The sequence below is a fragment of the Megachile rotundata genome, chromosome 1 (assembly GCF_050947335.1).
Source record: "Megachile rotundata isolate GNS110a chromosome 1, iyMegRotu1, whole genome shotgun sequence".
In the NCBI taxonomy this organism is placed as follows: domain Eukaryota; kingdom Metazoa; phylum Arthropoda; class Insecta; order Hymenoptera; family Megachilidae; genus Megachile; species Megachile rotundata.
This window is the reverse complement of record NC_134983.1, coordinates 15,018,448-15,037,432: the sequence shown is the minus strand read 5'-3', so window position 1 is coordinate 15,037,432 and position 18,985 is coordinate 15,018,448. Positions and strand designations below refer to the sequence as shown.

Here is an 18,985-nt window from a genome sequence, read left to right as displayed (position 1 = left end):
CGTTCGTGTACCGGTGATTAAATAACCGTAGTTGTAAAACGTGTTCGCAAAATCGACACACCGAATTCATGTACGCTGTTGTAACTGCTTTTTTTCCGCTGTCCGACATTTAGACCGCATAATTCGATAAACGTGAACGGAATCGATGACAACCGGAATCGGTTCATGGCTACCGCAGCTTTTGTTCGCGTTGAATAAACATTGTATGGAGCTTTTTTTGGAAACGAGTGGTCTGGAGTGGTGGGAGTGGTATTCTGAGAAAAGGGGGAGGTGGGGTAATTATGGGTGTTATGGAAATTTTCAAATTTCCGAATTTTCAAATTTCTGAATTTTCAAAATCCCGTATTCTCAAATTTCCGAATTTCCAAATTTCTGAATTTTAAAAATCCCGTATTCTCAAATTTCCGAATTTTCAAAATTCCGAATCCTCAAATTACCGAATTCTCAAAATTCCCAAATTTTCAAATTTCCAAATTCTAAAAATTCCCAAATTCTTACAATAACAAATTCTCAAAATCCCAAATCCTCAAAATCCCAAATCCTCAAAATCCCAAATCCTCAAAATCTCAAATCCTCAAAATCCCAAATCCTCAAAATCCCAAATCTTCAAAATCCCAAATCCTCAAAATCTCAAATTCTCATCTTCCCAACCTATCACATAACCAAATCTCCTTTCGAAATGACCAATTTTCCAATATCGAAAATCGCCAAATTAATTCGCGTACTCCGCGACAATAGATCCTTTAATATAAAATTAAAATATTGCGACGATTCAGCGTCGATCTTCGGCATTCGAAGCTTAATGACTCCAGAGAATTTATTCATTTCGTCGATATTTAAAAATCCCTTTTCCGCCGTCCTGATTTCCCCCGCGTATAATAGAACACGAAATTAAATTGAACAGCAAAGAAAGAAGTAGAGAATTTTTTGTTCTTTACCCATGAAACATCGATCAGAGAAAAAAATCGTGTCATTTAACGCTTTTCGATCTTTTGTCCCTTACTCCCTCGCAAATTGGATCATCCCCGTTCGATTCCGTTATTTACCTGGGCGCCGAACGTCGTTTTCGATCAGTTTCACTTCGCTTGTCAGGAAATTGGTCTCACTTCCCATTCGAAGGGATTACCGTAGACAAAGAACCTCTCTACGCTTTGTTTATTCGAAACATCGAATTTAATATGGGGACGATGTGTTCGAAGTGCCGATTATAATGGGTCAGGAATTTCAATGATTGTGGAATTGTAAGGGTAGATTCCCTAATTCCACCGTTCTCTAATTTCCACCGATTCCCTAATTTCCCGATTTCCTAATTCCCCAATTCCCTAAGTCCCCGATTCTCTAATTCCACCGTTCCCTAATTCCCCGACTCCCTAATTCCCCAATTCCCTAAATCCCGAATTCTGTTATTCACCGTTCCCTAATTTCCACCGATTCCCTAATTCCCCGATTCCCTAATTACCGATTCCCCAATGCCCCGATTCCCTAATTCCCCGATTGCCTAATTACCGATTCCCCAATGCCCCGATTCCCTAATTCCCTGACTCCCTTATTCCCCAATTCCCTAAACCCTGAATTCTGTTATTCACCGTTCCCTAATTTCCACCGATTCCCTAATTACCGATTCCCTAATTCTCCGATACCCTAATTCCCCGATATTCTAATTCCTCGATTCCTTAAATCCCTGATTCCGCTATTCCCCGTTTCTCTAATTCCCCAATTCCCTAATTCCCCAATTCCTAATTTCCCGAATTCCCAAAATTGTAAATTCCAAATTCCCAAATCCCCAATCCCAAAAACCCCAAACTCCCAAATCCCCAATTCCCCAAATTTCCCCATAATCTCCCAAACTTCCAGAGTCCTATTTTTACCCAACACCTGCCTTCCCAAACTTCATAACGCGCAAAGTTCCCAATTTCTCTAAAAGCTCTCAATTCCACCGTCAAGTTGCAAATCTTTGCGAACGAACAAGTGTGTCAGCTTGTCTGTAAACGGTTTAGTTCCCCGCCTATTACGCCAGTACTATTGAGCGGATTAGAACGATTCAAGGTTGGTTTAGCGTACACGCGCAAGACTCATCTTCGAGCTTTGTGCTTTGCTCGCTGAGCTTATCTCGTCTCGATTCGACGTATTATCTTCGACTCTTTGGTCTCGGTGTCTCCGGCAAACTGCTGTTTCCATTGCCTACCTACCATCGCTATCCTCCTTCCGTTTCCCGAATGTTTGCACGTATCCTAGTTCTTCAGTTTCGCGTCGTCTACTGGAACCTTGTAACTGATTGCGAATCTAATCAGCGAACTAGCTCGTTACGGATCCCTGCTCACGACACCTCCCACGAGATCATTGTGCATAATATCCTAGATGATTGAACCAGCGTGTATAGGTTGCTACGCGGATACATAGCAAGGTGACGTTGGTAGTGTTAGGTTTGCGTACGCTGTTTACCTTCGTTGGGGAACAAGTTGTTACCGAGAAATTGTAGAACGGATCTGACGTTATGGGGTCTGGGCTTGTATGACTTCTGCGGTGCTGCAACGGAGTCTCATAGAACTATAGATGCAATTTGTAGATCTTCAGGCTTCTGATGTTTCTAAACTGCTGGCTTCAAGGTTTCTATGTTTCTGAGTTCAAAATTACAAAATTTATTACCTGGTAATTTGTACTTCAGTGGTAAAATGGACTTTCGTATTTCTCAATTTTTCATTTTCTTCATTTCTGATTTCAGATTCTACATTTCAGTTTCTTCATTTCTCAATTTCCCAATTTCTCGGTTTCTCAATTTCGCAATTTCGCAATTTCTCAATTTCTCAATTTCTCAATTTCTCAATTTCTCAATTTCTCAATTTCTCAATTTCTCAATTTCTCAATTTCTCAATTTCTCAATTTCTCAAATTTACAACTTCTACATTTCTTAGTTTTTCAGTTCTTCAATTCTTCAATTCTTCGATTCTTCGATTCTTCGATTCTTCGATACTTCAATTCTTCAATTCTTCAATTTTCCAATTCTCCAATTCTTCAACTCTCAAATTCTTCAACTCTTGAACTCTCCAACCCTTCAACTCTTCAACTCTTCACTTTTTCAAATTTGCCACCCTAGAATTTCCCTACAAAAAGGTGAACGTACCCAGGAACACGTAGAAATCACGTAGAACGATAAATCTTATCAGTTAACGAAAACTGAATAGAACGTATTTCTTCGAATCGAAAAGTACTAAACGCAATGGAGTACAAGGCAGTCGATGATAATGAAAGCCCGTTCGGAATTGAAGCGGCACGAATTTAATTAAGAATCTGTATCCACCGCATCCCCGTGGCTTCCAATTAAAGTTTGCCTTATTATAATCAAGAATTTCGTAGCTTCTCCTTTCGGACGTCATCTGCCGGTTACGTGTACGGTGTCGGCTTTCTCGTATTTTCCCGAAAGACCGAAGTTTGCTGTGCGACGTGTAATTTTCACGCGATAGAGTTGGCAACTCGCGAAACTTACGGCGTAGTTCGATGCCAAGAATTCGAGGCACGACTCGTGAACCAAAATCATCCCCGCCGGCTAAACGATAATTATTTAATTGCACCGATGAACCTGATATTCCTCGGGCCTCTAATTCTGGGATAATCCACTTTGCACGGCGTGCCGTTTGTATTGTTCTACAAACTATTATTTTAGGTTTCAATAATTTTACACTGGAACTACCGCCACAATTGATACGACTTTCATTTTTATAATTTCACTTTGAAATTTGTGATATATCTTTTTTCTGCAGTTCAAAGACGTCACATCATGAATTTTATTTTTGTTTCATTTATTCAGCATACAAAATAATTTTCTGTCATGACTACTTATATTAAAATTTATTATTTTTGACTGATACTTCTGAAACTGGAAAAATATTCTATATTTACCAGATCTGAAATCATTTGTCAGATATTTAGATAGTCTTGTCCGGCCACAATATAAACATGGCCGCCATGTGACGTAGTCATCGGTGTTTCACACGGCCATTTTGTTCGCCATACTCGTTGGACTTCCACTACACGTAAAAGTACAATAAATACATTCCATAATGATATAACACCTAATACCTCTTTATATATCAAGTTCTAAAAATATCAAAACGATTGTTGATCCAATCGCAGCAACAAGGGAAAAATATACGATCGACACGTAATTCTTGAACGAATCAGCGACGTTCGAAGCTTCGATTGGCCAAATTGAGTTTAAAAATCGTTCTGAAACATGCCTTCAAGTTTTCTCGTTTGCGGGGATTAATAAGTTTCTTCGTCGCCGATGGGAAACACTCGACGACGAATTGCTTGCGTTTAATTCAACGACTTTGTTTCCCTCTTGTTATAATGCACGGTAACCAAGCGACTTTGCCAAAGGAAATGGAAACTCGATTTCGTTCTAAAGCTTTTGGTAATGGATGAATGTATGAATAATATTTAGCTGAATCGGGAAAGTAGCGATCAAAGGAAACTTTCGTGAGTCACTGAATCAGTTATAAATAAATACGTTTGAGACTGAAGCAACTTTAGTTGCTTGTACTACTGATGCTTTTTACTATAATTCTCTGTCTTATGGTGGAATTATATTTTGAAGAAAGCTTTCATCTTTTAATTTTGTGGTTTTGTGATTTGGTAATTTGGTAATTTCATGATTTGGTGAGAGAGTAAATCGGTGATTTGATATGTTGGTAATTTGGTGATTAGATAATTTAATAATTTGATGAACTGACGTTTTGTAATTTGACCACTTTGCGATTGGGTAATTTGGTAATTTTATAAGTTTGTAAGTTGGTAACTTGGTAGCTTGATAACTTAGTAGCTTGGTAATTTGGTACATTTGTAATTTAATAACGCAGTACCTAACTTGTAATCGTGGAAATAATTTAGTAACTTGTAACTCGACAATTTGGTCACATATTCTTGAATACAAATTATAAAACATTTGATACTCCAAGCAAAAACAAAAGAATTTCGAATCAAAAAGAAAGCGCAAAAAAATGCTGGATTTCATGTATCAGAAAAACGACAGCGGATTATTTTATGGAAATTCGATAACTACGAGATGCCGCCATAAAATGCTGACATAAATTCAAGAACGATCGAAAGACAGAAAAATTGAGAACAAGAGTTAACGATGAATTTCCTTTTATGCACGCCATCTTGCTTGTCTACGCTTTCGTAACATATCGATCGTAAAAATAGCACGTGTCGAAAATGTTTGATCTTTTTTATCCGGGAACAGTAACGAACTAATATCGTCTAAGAACAACAAGAAAAATAGGACATTTTTATTGCTGTTATCCACTGAATTCACTTCTGGAAGTGCATCCGTTCTTTATGATCCGCGCTATAAAATTCGTGTCTATGTTCCCTATTCAAGAAGCAAATACTGCTCGTATTTATTTATGTATTCCTGATATATCTGATGCATTCAGTGGATTATTTTAAGCTTCGGCTTTCGTTCGTTATTATAAAACGATAGCTGGCCAAATACCGAAATGAAATTCAGGGAATTTTATATTGGACTGTTCGTTGCTCTTTTTGTACTTGCACAAATATTAAAATACCCATGATAAACTTTTATTTAACTTTTTTTAATTTTACACAATCTATGATTTTTTATAACTTACAGTACTAGAGTTAAGTACATGAAGTTAATTTGAAAATAAAGTGGATGGACAAATAAATACTGAAACATCGACTAACATATACATACGTATATTCATTACCTCCACATGATAAACATTTCGATGAAAGCACCTTAACAAAATTTTTTAATATAAGATACGAAACCATGTGTTCTGGGCGATGCACACATAGTTTACAAAATTGTGTACAAATTGTAATCTCCTTAGAATATTGTGATACTTTATCACTTACTTTATTACACTGTATTATCTGACATGTACCAAAATCCTGTTGCTACCAAAAGAAATAAGAACATACCACCCCTATCTGAACCTCGGTCATGAAGCGACGTCCACAACACGCAAACTACCAACCCAATTACTAAACGCGCAGTTACGAGCATCTCGAAACTTGCGTTCGATATCGTGCCCAGTTCGCGCTCCGTGGGCAACGCTGAACAGTTTACGTTTATTGCTGAATTCATGTCGGTGTAGCAGTCGGTAATCGACGCGTTAGTCGCTTTCAGATAGCCCGGCAAGACCTCCGTCTTGAGTTTAAACGATACATGATTTTCCCGAGGTTCGAGTCCTTAGTTTGCGAGCTGTGTGCGCATCGCGAAGATGGCCGGCAACGCGGACGACGATAAACTGGAACTCGTTAACGGCAGCCGTGGGGCTGTTCACGGTAGATACGCCATTTTCTGTGTATAAGTTGAACGCCCATCCTCGACCATCGCCTCTTTGTCCACGACGGTGGATGCGAGTAAAACTGGGGTTAAGAAAAGCGGAACGAAGGAAATCGAGATAAGGCCAGCTACTTACGACCTTTTCATGCCTCATCGCCTCCGGCGCGATGGAAATCAAAAATCATTTTCTCCGCAAACGCTTCTCTATGGATTCCTTTCGACTTTCCACGTGAAATCTACTGTAGAAGAGAAGTTAGAACCTGCTTAGAAGTCTATTGCATTTGAATTTCGAAACGCTTCTGATCGTACTTTTAAATTCAAATGTTCAATTTCAAATTTTATGATAGATATTAGGGGTTTAGTTATAGGGACATCATTCAGAATAAAGATTTAAAATATTCCCAGATTGTATACTCCTAGACTTGATAACCCTAGATTCAGGCTTAGATACTTAGATACTATGCTTGGATACTTAGATCCTAAATATTCTCACACTCGTCAAATCTATCTTTCCCTAGATCCCTGCAAACTAGTTCAAGTATCCCTAGATCCCTAAATATTTCTTTAGGTCTCTGAACCTGTGCCCCATAATCCTTATATCCTTATAATCGTAGACTGCTATATATTTCTACATCGTATCTCCAAATTCCTATCTACATTCCTATACATATATCCTCGGTCTCCTATATTCCTAACCGGTAATTACGCGTAGGTTAATTTTAGTTCAGCCCCGAAAGTTACCGTGCCGTCGCGTGCACTTCATTTCCAAGAATCACTAATATTTCAAGAGTTTCAAGAATCTCGAGACTATCGAAACTTTTAGGGCTCGAATAAACTTCAAAGCGAATCGAAACTTTCTCCATATATTTATATTCGAAACGCTTCATAGCCCATCGCTACTACCAACTTTCTATTTATCGTGGTCTTTCTTCTCCCTCTTTTTTTTTCCGCTTCCGTCGCAATCTCTTTCTCCGTCCTGCTTTTTCTCTGTTTGGAAAAGTAGAATCGAGGAAGGGAAAACAATGGACAAAAGGGTTCAGCGAGCACGGAACGAGCTTACAATGGCATTCTATTTTTCTTTCCACCGGTCGAGAGGGGTCGTGGAGAAGTAGAGGGCAGAGAGTGGTTGGCCTGCTAGAAACGCGAATGGAATTCCCGTTTCATAGCGACGTAGGAACACTTGAAACGGCCGAATGCGTGTAATTGTTTGTCGTGTATAATTGTAACACGGATATCGTCGAAAATTCGAGCCAGTATGAAAGTTTCGAGGAAACAGGACGAGAGCGCTACAGCGACACGGAAGTCTTAAGGTACGAGCTAAAACGCGTTAGCTGGCGTGAAAACGCTTTGCAAAGTGGACGAAGAACGTTGCAAAATTATATACTCTTTATGCAAATAGAGACGGTTACAAGGTCTTGGTACACATGGAGTTTTGCTGGTTATTCTAATTTTTAATAAGGTTACTACAATTTTTATTTTTGTTTTGTCTAATTGGAGGTGGTTAAATTTTTTAGGGTGGGAAAAGTTCTGAGATTTGGGAATGTGTAGGTGGGTGTTTGAGAGTACTTGTGTGGCAAGGATTGTTATTTGCAAATGCAGAAATTTGGGGATATGTGGCAAAGTTTGTAGGTTTCGGATTTATATATTTATGGGGTTAGGAGTTTAGTAATAAGGTAATTTACAATTTTAGAAACTACCAAATGTCCACTCACTGAATTTCGATAACTCCACCCTCTCTAATTTCTTATAATTCCACTTTCTAAATTCCCACATTTCCACCCTCTAAATTCCCATATTTCCACCTTCTACATTCTCATATTTCCACTCTCTCTAAATTCCCATATTTCCACTTTCTACATTCCTATATTTCCACTCTCCCTAAATTCCCATATCTCCACTACCTACATTCCCATATTTCCACTCTCTAAATTCCCATATCTCCACTATCTATATTCCCATATTTACATTCTCTCTAAATCCCCATATTTCCACTCTCTAAATTCCCATATCTCCACTACCTACATTCCCATATTTCCACTCTCTAAATTCCCATATCTCCACTATCTATATTCCCATATTTACATTCTCTCTAAATCCCCATATTTCCACTCTCTAAATTCCCATATCTCCACTACCTACATTCCCATATTTCCACTCTCTAAATTCCCATATCTCCACTATCTATATTCCCATATTTACATTCTCTCTAAATCCCCATATTTCCACTCTCTAAATTCCCATATCTCCACTACCTACATTCCCATATTTCCACTCTCCTTAAATTCCCATATCTCCACTATCTATATTCCCATATTTCCACTCTCTCTAAATCCTCATATTTCCACTCTCTCTAAATCCCCATATTTCCACTCTCTAAATTCCCACCTTTCCACTCTCTAAATTCTCAAATTTCCATCCAACAAAACTAAAAAATATCCAAATCTCTGCATCCCTAAATACCCAAATTCCCAATTTTCCACCTGCATCCCTTCAAAAATCCAATAAACCACAAATCAATAAGGTTATCTTTCGCCACAAAAGAACCCGAATCTTGCAAAGTTCATAAGTATAAAAATCGAAAACCTGGCGCCCCAGAAAAATGAGGCAGACAGTGTCGGAGTGCATGACAGTTGAATTGCCAGCAATTGGTTGCAGTGACAAACCGGTCATTCTCGGGAGTGAATTCGTTTCAGCCGGCCACATACTCACGCCGGAAACCAGTGTACGATACGGTGAAAGAAATGGCCGGCGGGCAGAGAAATGGTGGGAAATTAGCGGAAACCCTCGAATAACGGTATTCTCGCTGGCGCGTGTAAGCATGGAACTGTTACTGCAACTTTTTTCATCGCGTGTACTTTGCGGTTAGCAACTGCGATCGCAGAGAAAAGGGGATGCGAGTTGAATAAATTGTCGGGAAAAAATTCGTCCGGGAAAAGCCTGCTGGTATCGAGAAAATTTCAGAGAACATTCGAAATCTACCACATTTTCGTCCGGCATTTTTATTTCTTTTTATCGTCGTGCGTTTATGCTACACGTTTTGATCCGGTCGATTTCATCGACGAAAAAAGGTGGTCGCAATTGTTCGTTTACGGGAACGAGATACCCGTACGCTTTACCGGAGTCGTTTAAATAGCTGTTTTAACCGTACACAGAAATTTAATGTTTTTCAACCGGTCGATTTTGTAATTGAATTGTACGTGGATTTGCGTCGACACTCGTTGAAAAGAAAATATCATTTGCAGGCGAGAGTGCGTACACATTCGCGTGTTGAATACGTTTCCATCGACTAACCAATGAATATTCAATATTAATATTGGCTGTACTCGGTGCAATTATGTAGCGTGTCGCCGAAATTCATAATTATGTCGATGTAAATATTTAAATATTCGACACGCCGAATATTCGCTCGTACATCGAGCGTGTATGCTTTCGTTGCTCGTGGAAATTCGAACGATTTAAATCACGAACTGTCGATAGTTTTACATTGAATGAGTTGGTCAGATGAACGAACTAGTTCTTACAGAAGTGAAATTATTACATTAATGTTAATTGCGAGCGGTTGAAATAATTAGAAATAGATATATTGGTTGGACGATTAATCTGATCGTTTTAAGATTCGCAGGATTAAAATATATTATTGATCAATAGTTATTTTAATGTTTAGTTTGTCTAATGTATAAACTTTCAAATTGAAGTTTGTTAGTTTTAAAATTCACAGATTCCTGAATCCTCAACTTCGCAACTTCTCAGTTTCTCAACTCCTCTAAATTCTCGAATTACTAACTTCCTAAACTCCTAAATTTCCAAGTGCTCAAATACCGATAATCTCTAATTTCCTGCAAACCTAGGTTCCTGAATTTCTCAATCCTTAAATTATTCAATTTAAATCACTAAATCCATAAATTTTCAAATTCTTAAAATTCCAAATTCTCTAATCCTTAAACTCATTAGATCTGCAAGCGTTGAATGTACAAATTGTCATATTCCTAAATTCTTAAATCTCTATATCCCTAAATCCCTGTACCTCTAAATCCCTGTACCTTTAAAACCCTGTACCTTTAAATCCCTGTACTCCTAAATCCCTGTACCTTTAAATCCCTATACCCTTAAATCCCTGTATCTTTAAATCCCTGTACCCCTAAATCCCTGTATCCCTAAATCCCTGTATCTTTAAATCCCTGTATCTCTAAATCCCTGTAACCCTAAATCCCTGTACCCCTAAATCCCTATATCTCTAAATCCCTAAAATTCTAAATTCCCAAATTTCAAAATCCTCAGCACCCAAATCTCGAAACTGCAAAACTTCCAAACTCCACAAAATCTCGTCAAAATCAAATTTCCAGCGTCGTGATATCACGCAGAAGAATTCAAGACGCGTTTTTCATATCATCCCAAATACGTGCAAATAAGGGCAAGGGAATCGTTTGAAAGGGAAAGCAAGGAAGAAGGAATTGAAATAAGTTTTTCGATATTTCTTACATTCCCTGTGAAAAATATCCCCGGTAATACTTAGACGATCCAGGACCGGTATTCGAGGCCGTGCCGTGAATGGAAAAAAGCGACCCGGGCAGATCGGATTGATGCATGTTTGTATGCTGATGGAATCAGGAAGCTATTTGAAAATGTATAACGCAATATCGCTAACGCAGTTGACGTGAAACGAAATTGCAGTTTACGTCGCCCTTTGAGAAATCGAATGACAGACAGCCTGTAACGAAAAATATAATACACACGCGTGTATTCCCTTTGAAATCGAATGAATGGCTCCGATAAACAATTGTTTTTTGTTAGTCAATGAAGGTGAATTATACATACACTGAATAATTTAAACTCGTTCTGTATTCCGTTCTGTGTGGTTCAATTGAAACGAGATTAAAACATGTGAATGTCACTTCTGCCTTTCATGTTGTTATTTGTGAAATACATTCAGAATGAAGAAAGATGTTTTGATGTCTCAAAGTTGTCTGTCAATTTGAAGTTTAATATTCTATGGAGATAAATTTATGGTTTGTAAATGATCATCGTACAAAATGGCTGCCGGTCAAAGCGTACAAAGTTAACACAATTTTGTGACATGAAAGTATTTCAAAATGGCGCTTAGTTATTTAATGTTTCATGAAAATTATTGTGTAAACGTTTCGCTAATCTTGTTACAAAGTGACTGATAGGCTATTACAATAATCAGTGATCATTTTCGAAGTTCGAAACGTTTCGACATGAGTGTATCACAAAATGGCGGTTATGACACGTCAATATACAGAGTAAGACTATATATGAATAACTAAATCAATTTCATTATTATTCTTGATACAAAATGACTGGTCTAATGTATTACATACAGAGTGTTTCAAAAGAAAATCACATAAAAAATTCTTTTCTAAAAAGAACCAATTACATGAATAACTAAATCAATTTTATTATTATTCTTGATACAAAATGGCTGGTCTGTTGTATCACATACAGTGTTCTAAAAGAAAATCACATAAGAAATTCTTTTCTAAAAAGAACCAATTACATGAATAACTAAATCAATTTTATTATTATTCTTAATACAAAATGGCTGGTCTGTTGTATCACATACAGAGTGTTCTAAAAGAAAATCACATAAAAAAATTCTTTGCTAAAAAAAAACAATTACATGAATAACTAAATCAATTTTATTATTATTCTTGATACAAAATGGCTGGTCTGTTGTATCACATACAGTGTTCTAAAAGAAAATCACATACAAAATTTTTTTCTAAAAAGAACCAATTACTTCATTATACGTTTCAAGTAATAATTAATCATTTCATAAATATTTTCACGATTATGAATATTTTTAATTCATTTATGTAATGTTTCCATGTTGTCGAAACCTAAGAAATCAAGATAAACATCCAAAAATGTGTACCATAATACCTGAAGGTTTTCGAGCAAAGAAGTCCTCGAGCTTTGGAATATTTGAATTTTCAAGTGCTGTACTTAGTATTATAGTCGTCTGTGGATACTCCAGTTAAAGTTCGAAGGAAAAGATTTCCGCAGCTGATATAAATAGTATGCACCAACGACGTACTTTGCACGAGATGGTGGTGAAGTTGTCATTAAACGTGAATTAAAACGAAAAATTCGAGGGCCATCACCGGTGTTTCGCCGCTGCCTGCTGTTCGCGACGACAAAAAGTACGGACGTTAATTAAAGTCGTAGAAATTTTCGCGACGCATAACCAGCGGTCTCTTTGACGTTTAACGCACTGCTATACGCGCTCGTAAATTTAGTTAGGATTTTTCCCTCGTTATAGCAATCTTGGGAACCGCCCTTTATTTTTTCTTCTCATAAATTTTCCTTCGTTTTACTCAATTTATTCGCCCAGCTAAGCTCGACTACGTTCAATTTCGCGATGTAACGCTGTTTTTACCCGGCCACTAAATAAGATAAAACGTTATTCGGGAATAGTTTCAAAGCGAGCTCAAAGGATTAATAAATCGGCACTCTGCGAATACTTTGAAGCATCGGCCTCCGGAGTGTCACTTGTTAGTTGGCCTCTCGCGAGTAATTTCCAGAGTTATGTCATTACGTTGCGCTAATATTACTAATACCGAACTAGGTAATTGACTTTAACCATCGACTACTATCCTCTAAATAAATACACGGTACGTGCGTTAATGAAACTAAATTGTAGTTCCTGCACCATCGGAATGTTACTACTGCCTTGATTAACGATCTTACCGGAGTTCGTCATAGTTCGTAATATAAAATATCGATAAAGTTAAATTACGTTTTCAGCGAACTCCGACGAAGTAATTTACCTGGTATAAAGAAATACTCGAAATAACAACGTCGTTTTTGTAAACGATTAATTAAAACGGATAATGAAAAGTTAATCTCTCGTTTGTAGCTGAGCTTCAGTTATTCATCGCAGCTTCCCCGAACAGAATAACCGATTAATTTCCTTTGCGTTTAGACTTGTAACATATTCTGTTTGATAAATTAACGAACGAGATTATAATTTAACTATCGCTATTTGATACGTGTCTCATTTATCGATGTTTCATCTAACGGAGTAGCTCAACGTTATACCATGGAAATACGATCACATTCTAACCGCAAAGGACCCGCGTTAGACTCGTTGACGTCGGTATTATGTTCTAAGCGTCCTCGAACCCCCTGTATCCTTTGACCCATTAAGTAAATTCCTCGTTGCCATATTGAAATTTATGTGACCACTACATCTTTCAAACGCGTTCAATTTTCTCTTCCAATCTAAGTATACATTATTTTCTACATATTTAGTTTTTCAATTAAATTAAACGAAAATTTAATTCAACTCTCAAATTGTAATTCGAGATTGATTGAGTAAAGTCATAAATCTTGAGTAATATTTGAAATGAATATATCGAAGTGTGAATAAATAAGCGTTGATCAAAATGTCTGCCTACATATTGTTTCCACAAAATGTCTGCCGTGAATGTCCAAGCAGACTGATCAGAAGTATCGACATGTTCCGTTGTACAGCTGTGTCCTTTGATTTATTAAGTAAATTCCTCGTTGTCAATTTTCTCTTTCAACCTGAGTATACATTATTTTCTACATATTTAGTTTTTCAATTAAATTAAACGAAAATTGAATTCAACTGTTAAATTGTAACCTGAGATTAATTCAGAAAAGTCATAAATCTTGAGTAATATTTGAAATGAATATCGAAGTGTGAATAAATAAGCGTTGATCAAAATGCCTCCATATTATTTGCACAAGTCCGCCATGAATGTGGAAGCAGATCAGAAATATCGACATGTACCGAGTGGCTTTTGTCAGAAACGCAACAATGAAGGTTCGAACCCCGACAATGAACATGTGTCTCAGCAGTTTAAATACGAGGATGTTCGAGCGGATAATAGTCGATAGAAGAGTCGTTCGAGGCGTATTAATTTGATTGGACGTTTTCCGGACTGTTGCAGATATCCAGGAATTTTACGAGCTGACGTTGCTCGACGAGTCGAAATCGGTGCAGCAGAAAACGGCGGAGACGATCCGCATCGCCGACAAATGGGAAGCCAGCGACGGGCCAATTACGCCGACCTTCGCTCAAAACGACGTGAGTTCAGTTGCAAAAATATATTTCCGTGTCCCGATATTTCACAGCGTCGCGGGCTCGATCGCAGTCGAATATCGTTTCCGATATTTTCAACGCGACCGTGTTCGTTACGCGTTCGTGATCGCGTCACGAATTCGACCGTTTCTCGGAATCTCGTTTCCGAGCTGACCATCGTGGTCGAACGTTTATTAGAATTCCATGAAGCTCGGGCTCTTTTCATTTGCCACGTGACCATCGAACGTCGAAACGCGACGCATCGGAATCGAACTCGTTTTCGTTCGACGCTCTACTTTCTACACCGGAAACGTCCTTCTATGACGGATTAAAGAATCGATTAATTAACCCTTTCGCTGCAAAAAATTCCTGCAGTTCAATCTATCGAACACGTCAGTCCACAGGGTGTTCAAGGAGATCAAATGATCTTCTGAACCCTTTGCGGGAAATTTTTTAATAATTTTAACCTTAACTATTTTCTATATAATCTTATTACTAAATTGATACACCATTATTAGCAAAAATTAGCTTTATTACACCACACTCGTCTGGCTATAATTTTAGCATGTGCACCTGCAGTTAAAGGGTTAATGGTAGTCTAAGTAATAGTGCTGTGTACTTAACTTTTACCTTCGGAAGTTTTCTCATTTTTCCAAATTTTTACGTTCGCAAGTTTTCTCATTTTTCCAAAGTGTGGGGAGAGTTTTGCTATTCATGGTGAACTTGCATTTTTAAACGCGTCTGTTAGAATAAAATTTCTCTTTGACTGTATTTCTTTGGAACCAATTATTCCGAGAACAATGGAAATATTTGTTTGACCTGTATTTAAGACACCCTGTACGGTGCAGAAATTGCCACGAACGTGCTTAGACTTCCACAAGCATGGTGACTTGTATCATAGGAAATTCTGTTACGTATTTAATTAAAAATATTTGAGAATACCTAAAGATCATGGTATACTAAAATTATAGACAGTTAGAATGATGAAATGTGTACTCGCTGAGATTTCTCAAAAATACTTGAAAATAAAATATTTTCAGTGCAGAAATAAAAAAGACAGATAACGAGAGTAAGCTAGTATCTCATAAATATACATAATGCATATAAGATAAAAGCTAAAGATTGGATACCAGAATTTTTCCCTTCTTTTCAACCGAAAGAATAATATTTTGAAAAACGTCAGAAGCTATTCATGGATCGTTTGCATTCGCCATCGCAATTAAGGGTTGAAACTTTCCCCGTTTGGGCACTTTAGGTTCAAGTATCGTCGAAGTCGTTTCGGTCAATTAATCGAGGAATAGAGATATGAAAATGACCGTCCCGGAAATGAAATTCTCGGGACATTTTAACCCGACCTGTCGAGTACTAATCACGGGGCTGCTCTCTGATGGAAGAGAAGAGAGGATAGGAAGGAAGGAAGGGACGGTGGGCAGGTGCCGCGCAATTAGCGCCCGTAATTATAATCCAAGAGTCGATTGGCCCGTGGGACAGGCTGGTATCATGCTAGACCGATCAATCGCCGGGCTCCCGATTTTAATTGCTAATTGCTCCCGTCCCATGGTTCCCCATCGTTCCCATCGTGCGGCGTGTCGTCGTGGCCGATCGACGACGTGATGCGGCTGGTTGCAACGATGCACCGTGCAACGATTGCAAATCGCCATGCACTTGCGATGCGAGGCACGTCTACGACCCTGCGCTGTCAGGATCCACTAGGTTTCCGACGTCCTATTGAGAATTCCTACAAAATTTATGGATCGTCAATGTTCAATTACCAAGAATTCATTATTTCATTTCTTATAACGAAATACTCTTCAAAACTGTTGAGACAGTTTTTAGGACAAGTCTTAATATTCGAATGACCTCGATTCGGATTACTATTTTGTGTGGATAAAATACTTACTCACTTGTCTTATTATTTTAACATATTTCATAATATACATTGAACATTATTAAATACAATATCATGTGTCAATGTCGATTTTACTTTCACACCACCCTCTTGCCTGCCTCTATCACTCATACCATTTTAGTCGAAAATAAAATACTTACTCACTTGTCTTATTATTTTAACATATTTCATAATATACATCGAACATTATTAAATACAATATCATGTGTGAATGTCGATTTTCCTTTCACACCACCCTCTTGCCTACCTCTATCACTCATACCATTTTAGTCGAAAATAAAATACTTACTCACTTGTCTTATTATTTTAACATATTTCATAATATACATTAGACATTATTAAATACAATACCATGTGTCAAAGTTGATTTCCCTTTAACACCACCCTCTTGCCTACCTCTATCACTCATACCATTTTAGTCGAAAATAAAATACTTACTCACTTGTCTTATTATTTTAACATATTTCATAATATATATTGAACATTATTAAATACAATACCATGTATAAAAGTCGATTTCTCTCACACCATCCTCTTGCCTACCTCTATTGCTCTACAAACAAAATTGAAGAAACATGTACCAAATTGAAGAAAGATGTACTAAATAATTTAGACTGAAAATAAATTTGTACATATGGCTTTCCAAAAATTTGTTGATATAAAAAGTATCATTTCGTTGAAGTCCTTTGCCTTCCAAATTTATGTATAACTTTTCAACATTACACGAGTAATATACGGATATTATGATAATGAAAATTCTACATTTTAGAGTAAACTAAGAAAAAGAGGTCAATTTTCGCGACACTTCCAAGACAGACGTAAAAATATTTTTTGCATGAGAAGTACGGGTTTTAAAAGAATTTACATAGAAAAGTAACACGAAGTGTACAGACTATTAGCAAGCTTTATGAGACTCATTTTTTCTTTGACACGTTCTGCAGTTTTAAACGCCACTTTTAGTAGATTAATCTTCAACAAGAGAAACGACGATCTGCTTAAAATATGCAGGAAGATGCAGCTTTTCGTCGTGGCCATTTTTTGAACGAATGATTCATAAGTCTGTAATCTTAATAAATTTGTAACAAAGTCGCTTTTGTTCGATTTTATCGAGTAAAAAATCTTACGTTCAAGACCTTTTGTGTATGAAATATGTATGCAAATTTTTGAAGAGTCGATTTGCCTGTGACCGAGATACGTTTTGCATAATTTTTAAAAATACGGTAAAGGTGCTTCTGCTGGAAACCTTGTTATTACAAGAATATGTAGAAGTTACGAAATTGAAAGTTGAAAATTTGGGAATTTTTAAGTATGCATATATACTTCGGTTGAGAAGCGTAACGTTTTCTTTTCATTTCGTTGATAAATATTCATCCTCGAAAATCAACTACTGATCGACAGCGATGGGTTCGAATCGAGCCATCACTGGTTATTGGATCGCTGAGTTATACATACATTTCAGTATGTGTTTCAAAATTGAAATGTATGCAGTTCAAGTTTCGGGGCTTTTGAACTTTTGTAGTTTTGCATTTATAAATTTCGGAATTTTTGAATTTTTAGATTTCTGAGACCCTGGATTTCTACGTTTATGGATTTCTATTTTTATGGATTTCTAAATTTATAGATTCTTGAGTTTCTAGATTTCTGAGTTTCTAGATTACTGAGTTGTTAGATCTCTAAATTTTTACATTTTTACATTTCTATATTTCTAGATTTCCACATTTCTACATTTCTGAATTTTTTAATTTCTAAACCACCATTCTTGATTTCCAAATCACCCTATTTCCAAGTCTCAAATTTCTACACTTCCACTTCTCCAAATGAACAAATCCTCAAATTCCCAAACTCTCCAATTTAATATCTGATTTCCCACTCTGAAATCTGCAATTCGATATTAATATCAACGCAGCCCAAATCGCTGAACCCAAAATCCACCAAAAACCCTAACTACCCTAATTAATGGTCCAACCGCTAAGAGAGATTCATAAAGATTTTAAACCCCGTCCAGCTCATAAAAGAAGGCTTGTAAATCATGTCCAAGACAAAAGGCCATCCCGTTAACGAGGTTTATTATACCCCTAAAACGGTATCGAAAGATTGTCGCAGAAAACATGTCCGGTTTAAGCCTCGTAAAAAAGAGGGATTGAAACGGCCATTAAACGCGATCATGCAAATGAAGGCAACGATGTGTTTTCATAGCTTATCGCTCGGATCTATTTTCCGAGGGAGCTTTTCCTTCGACCCCGGTGTTAATTTGATTTCGAGCAACGGCGAGTACGAAAGGAGGTTGTCGCAAAAAGCCCTGAAAAATTTATTCGGCTGCATTCTCTGCGCTTATTTCACGGCACAGAGATCCCGTTGCATGAATACGAAAAGCGTCGTTGGCGAAATTCTTGGCCCGAGGAGACGGCATGGTTTGTGCACAAGCGACGAATAAACGAGCGAACGAGCTTTGATGGTTCTCACCTGCGCGTACAACGGACGTTAAGCGTTCTCCGGAGAACGGAATCATTTTCCCTGCTTACACAGGCAGATGGCACATAACCATCCATTATGAAGAATTACTCTACCGGCTTGTGCACGCGCGATCCGCATCGACGGGGTTGCGATTGTTCCGTTTGTGTTTGATCACGTTGCATGCACCCAGCTACATTAGACGGATGACTAAGCGTAAATGCTGCTGGGTAAATATTAATAC

At 37.5% G+C, this 18,985-nt stretch overlaps 1 protein-coding gene across 12 annotated transcripts in view; it reads left to right on the top strand.

The window, feature by feature from the left end:
* dlg1 (MAGUK family member discs large 1) overlaps positions 1–18,985 on the top strand; it is a 360,229-nt gene that overhangs the window by 13,937 nt on the left and 327,307 nt on the right. For all 12 annotated transcript variants that reach the window (XM_076534967.1, XM_076534964.1, XM_076535000.1 and 9 more), the window contains exon 2: positions 14,251–14,387. In XM_076534967.1, the coding sequence (XP_076391082.1) occupies positions 14,251–14,387 (137 nt within the window). The remainder of the gene's footprint in view (positions 1–14,250; positions 14,388–18,985) is intronic.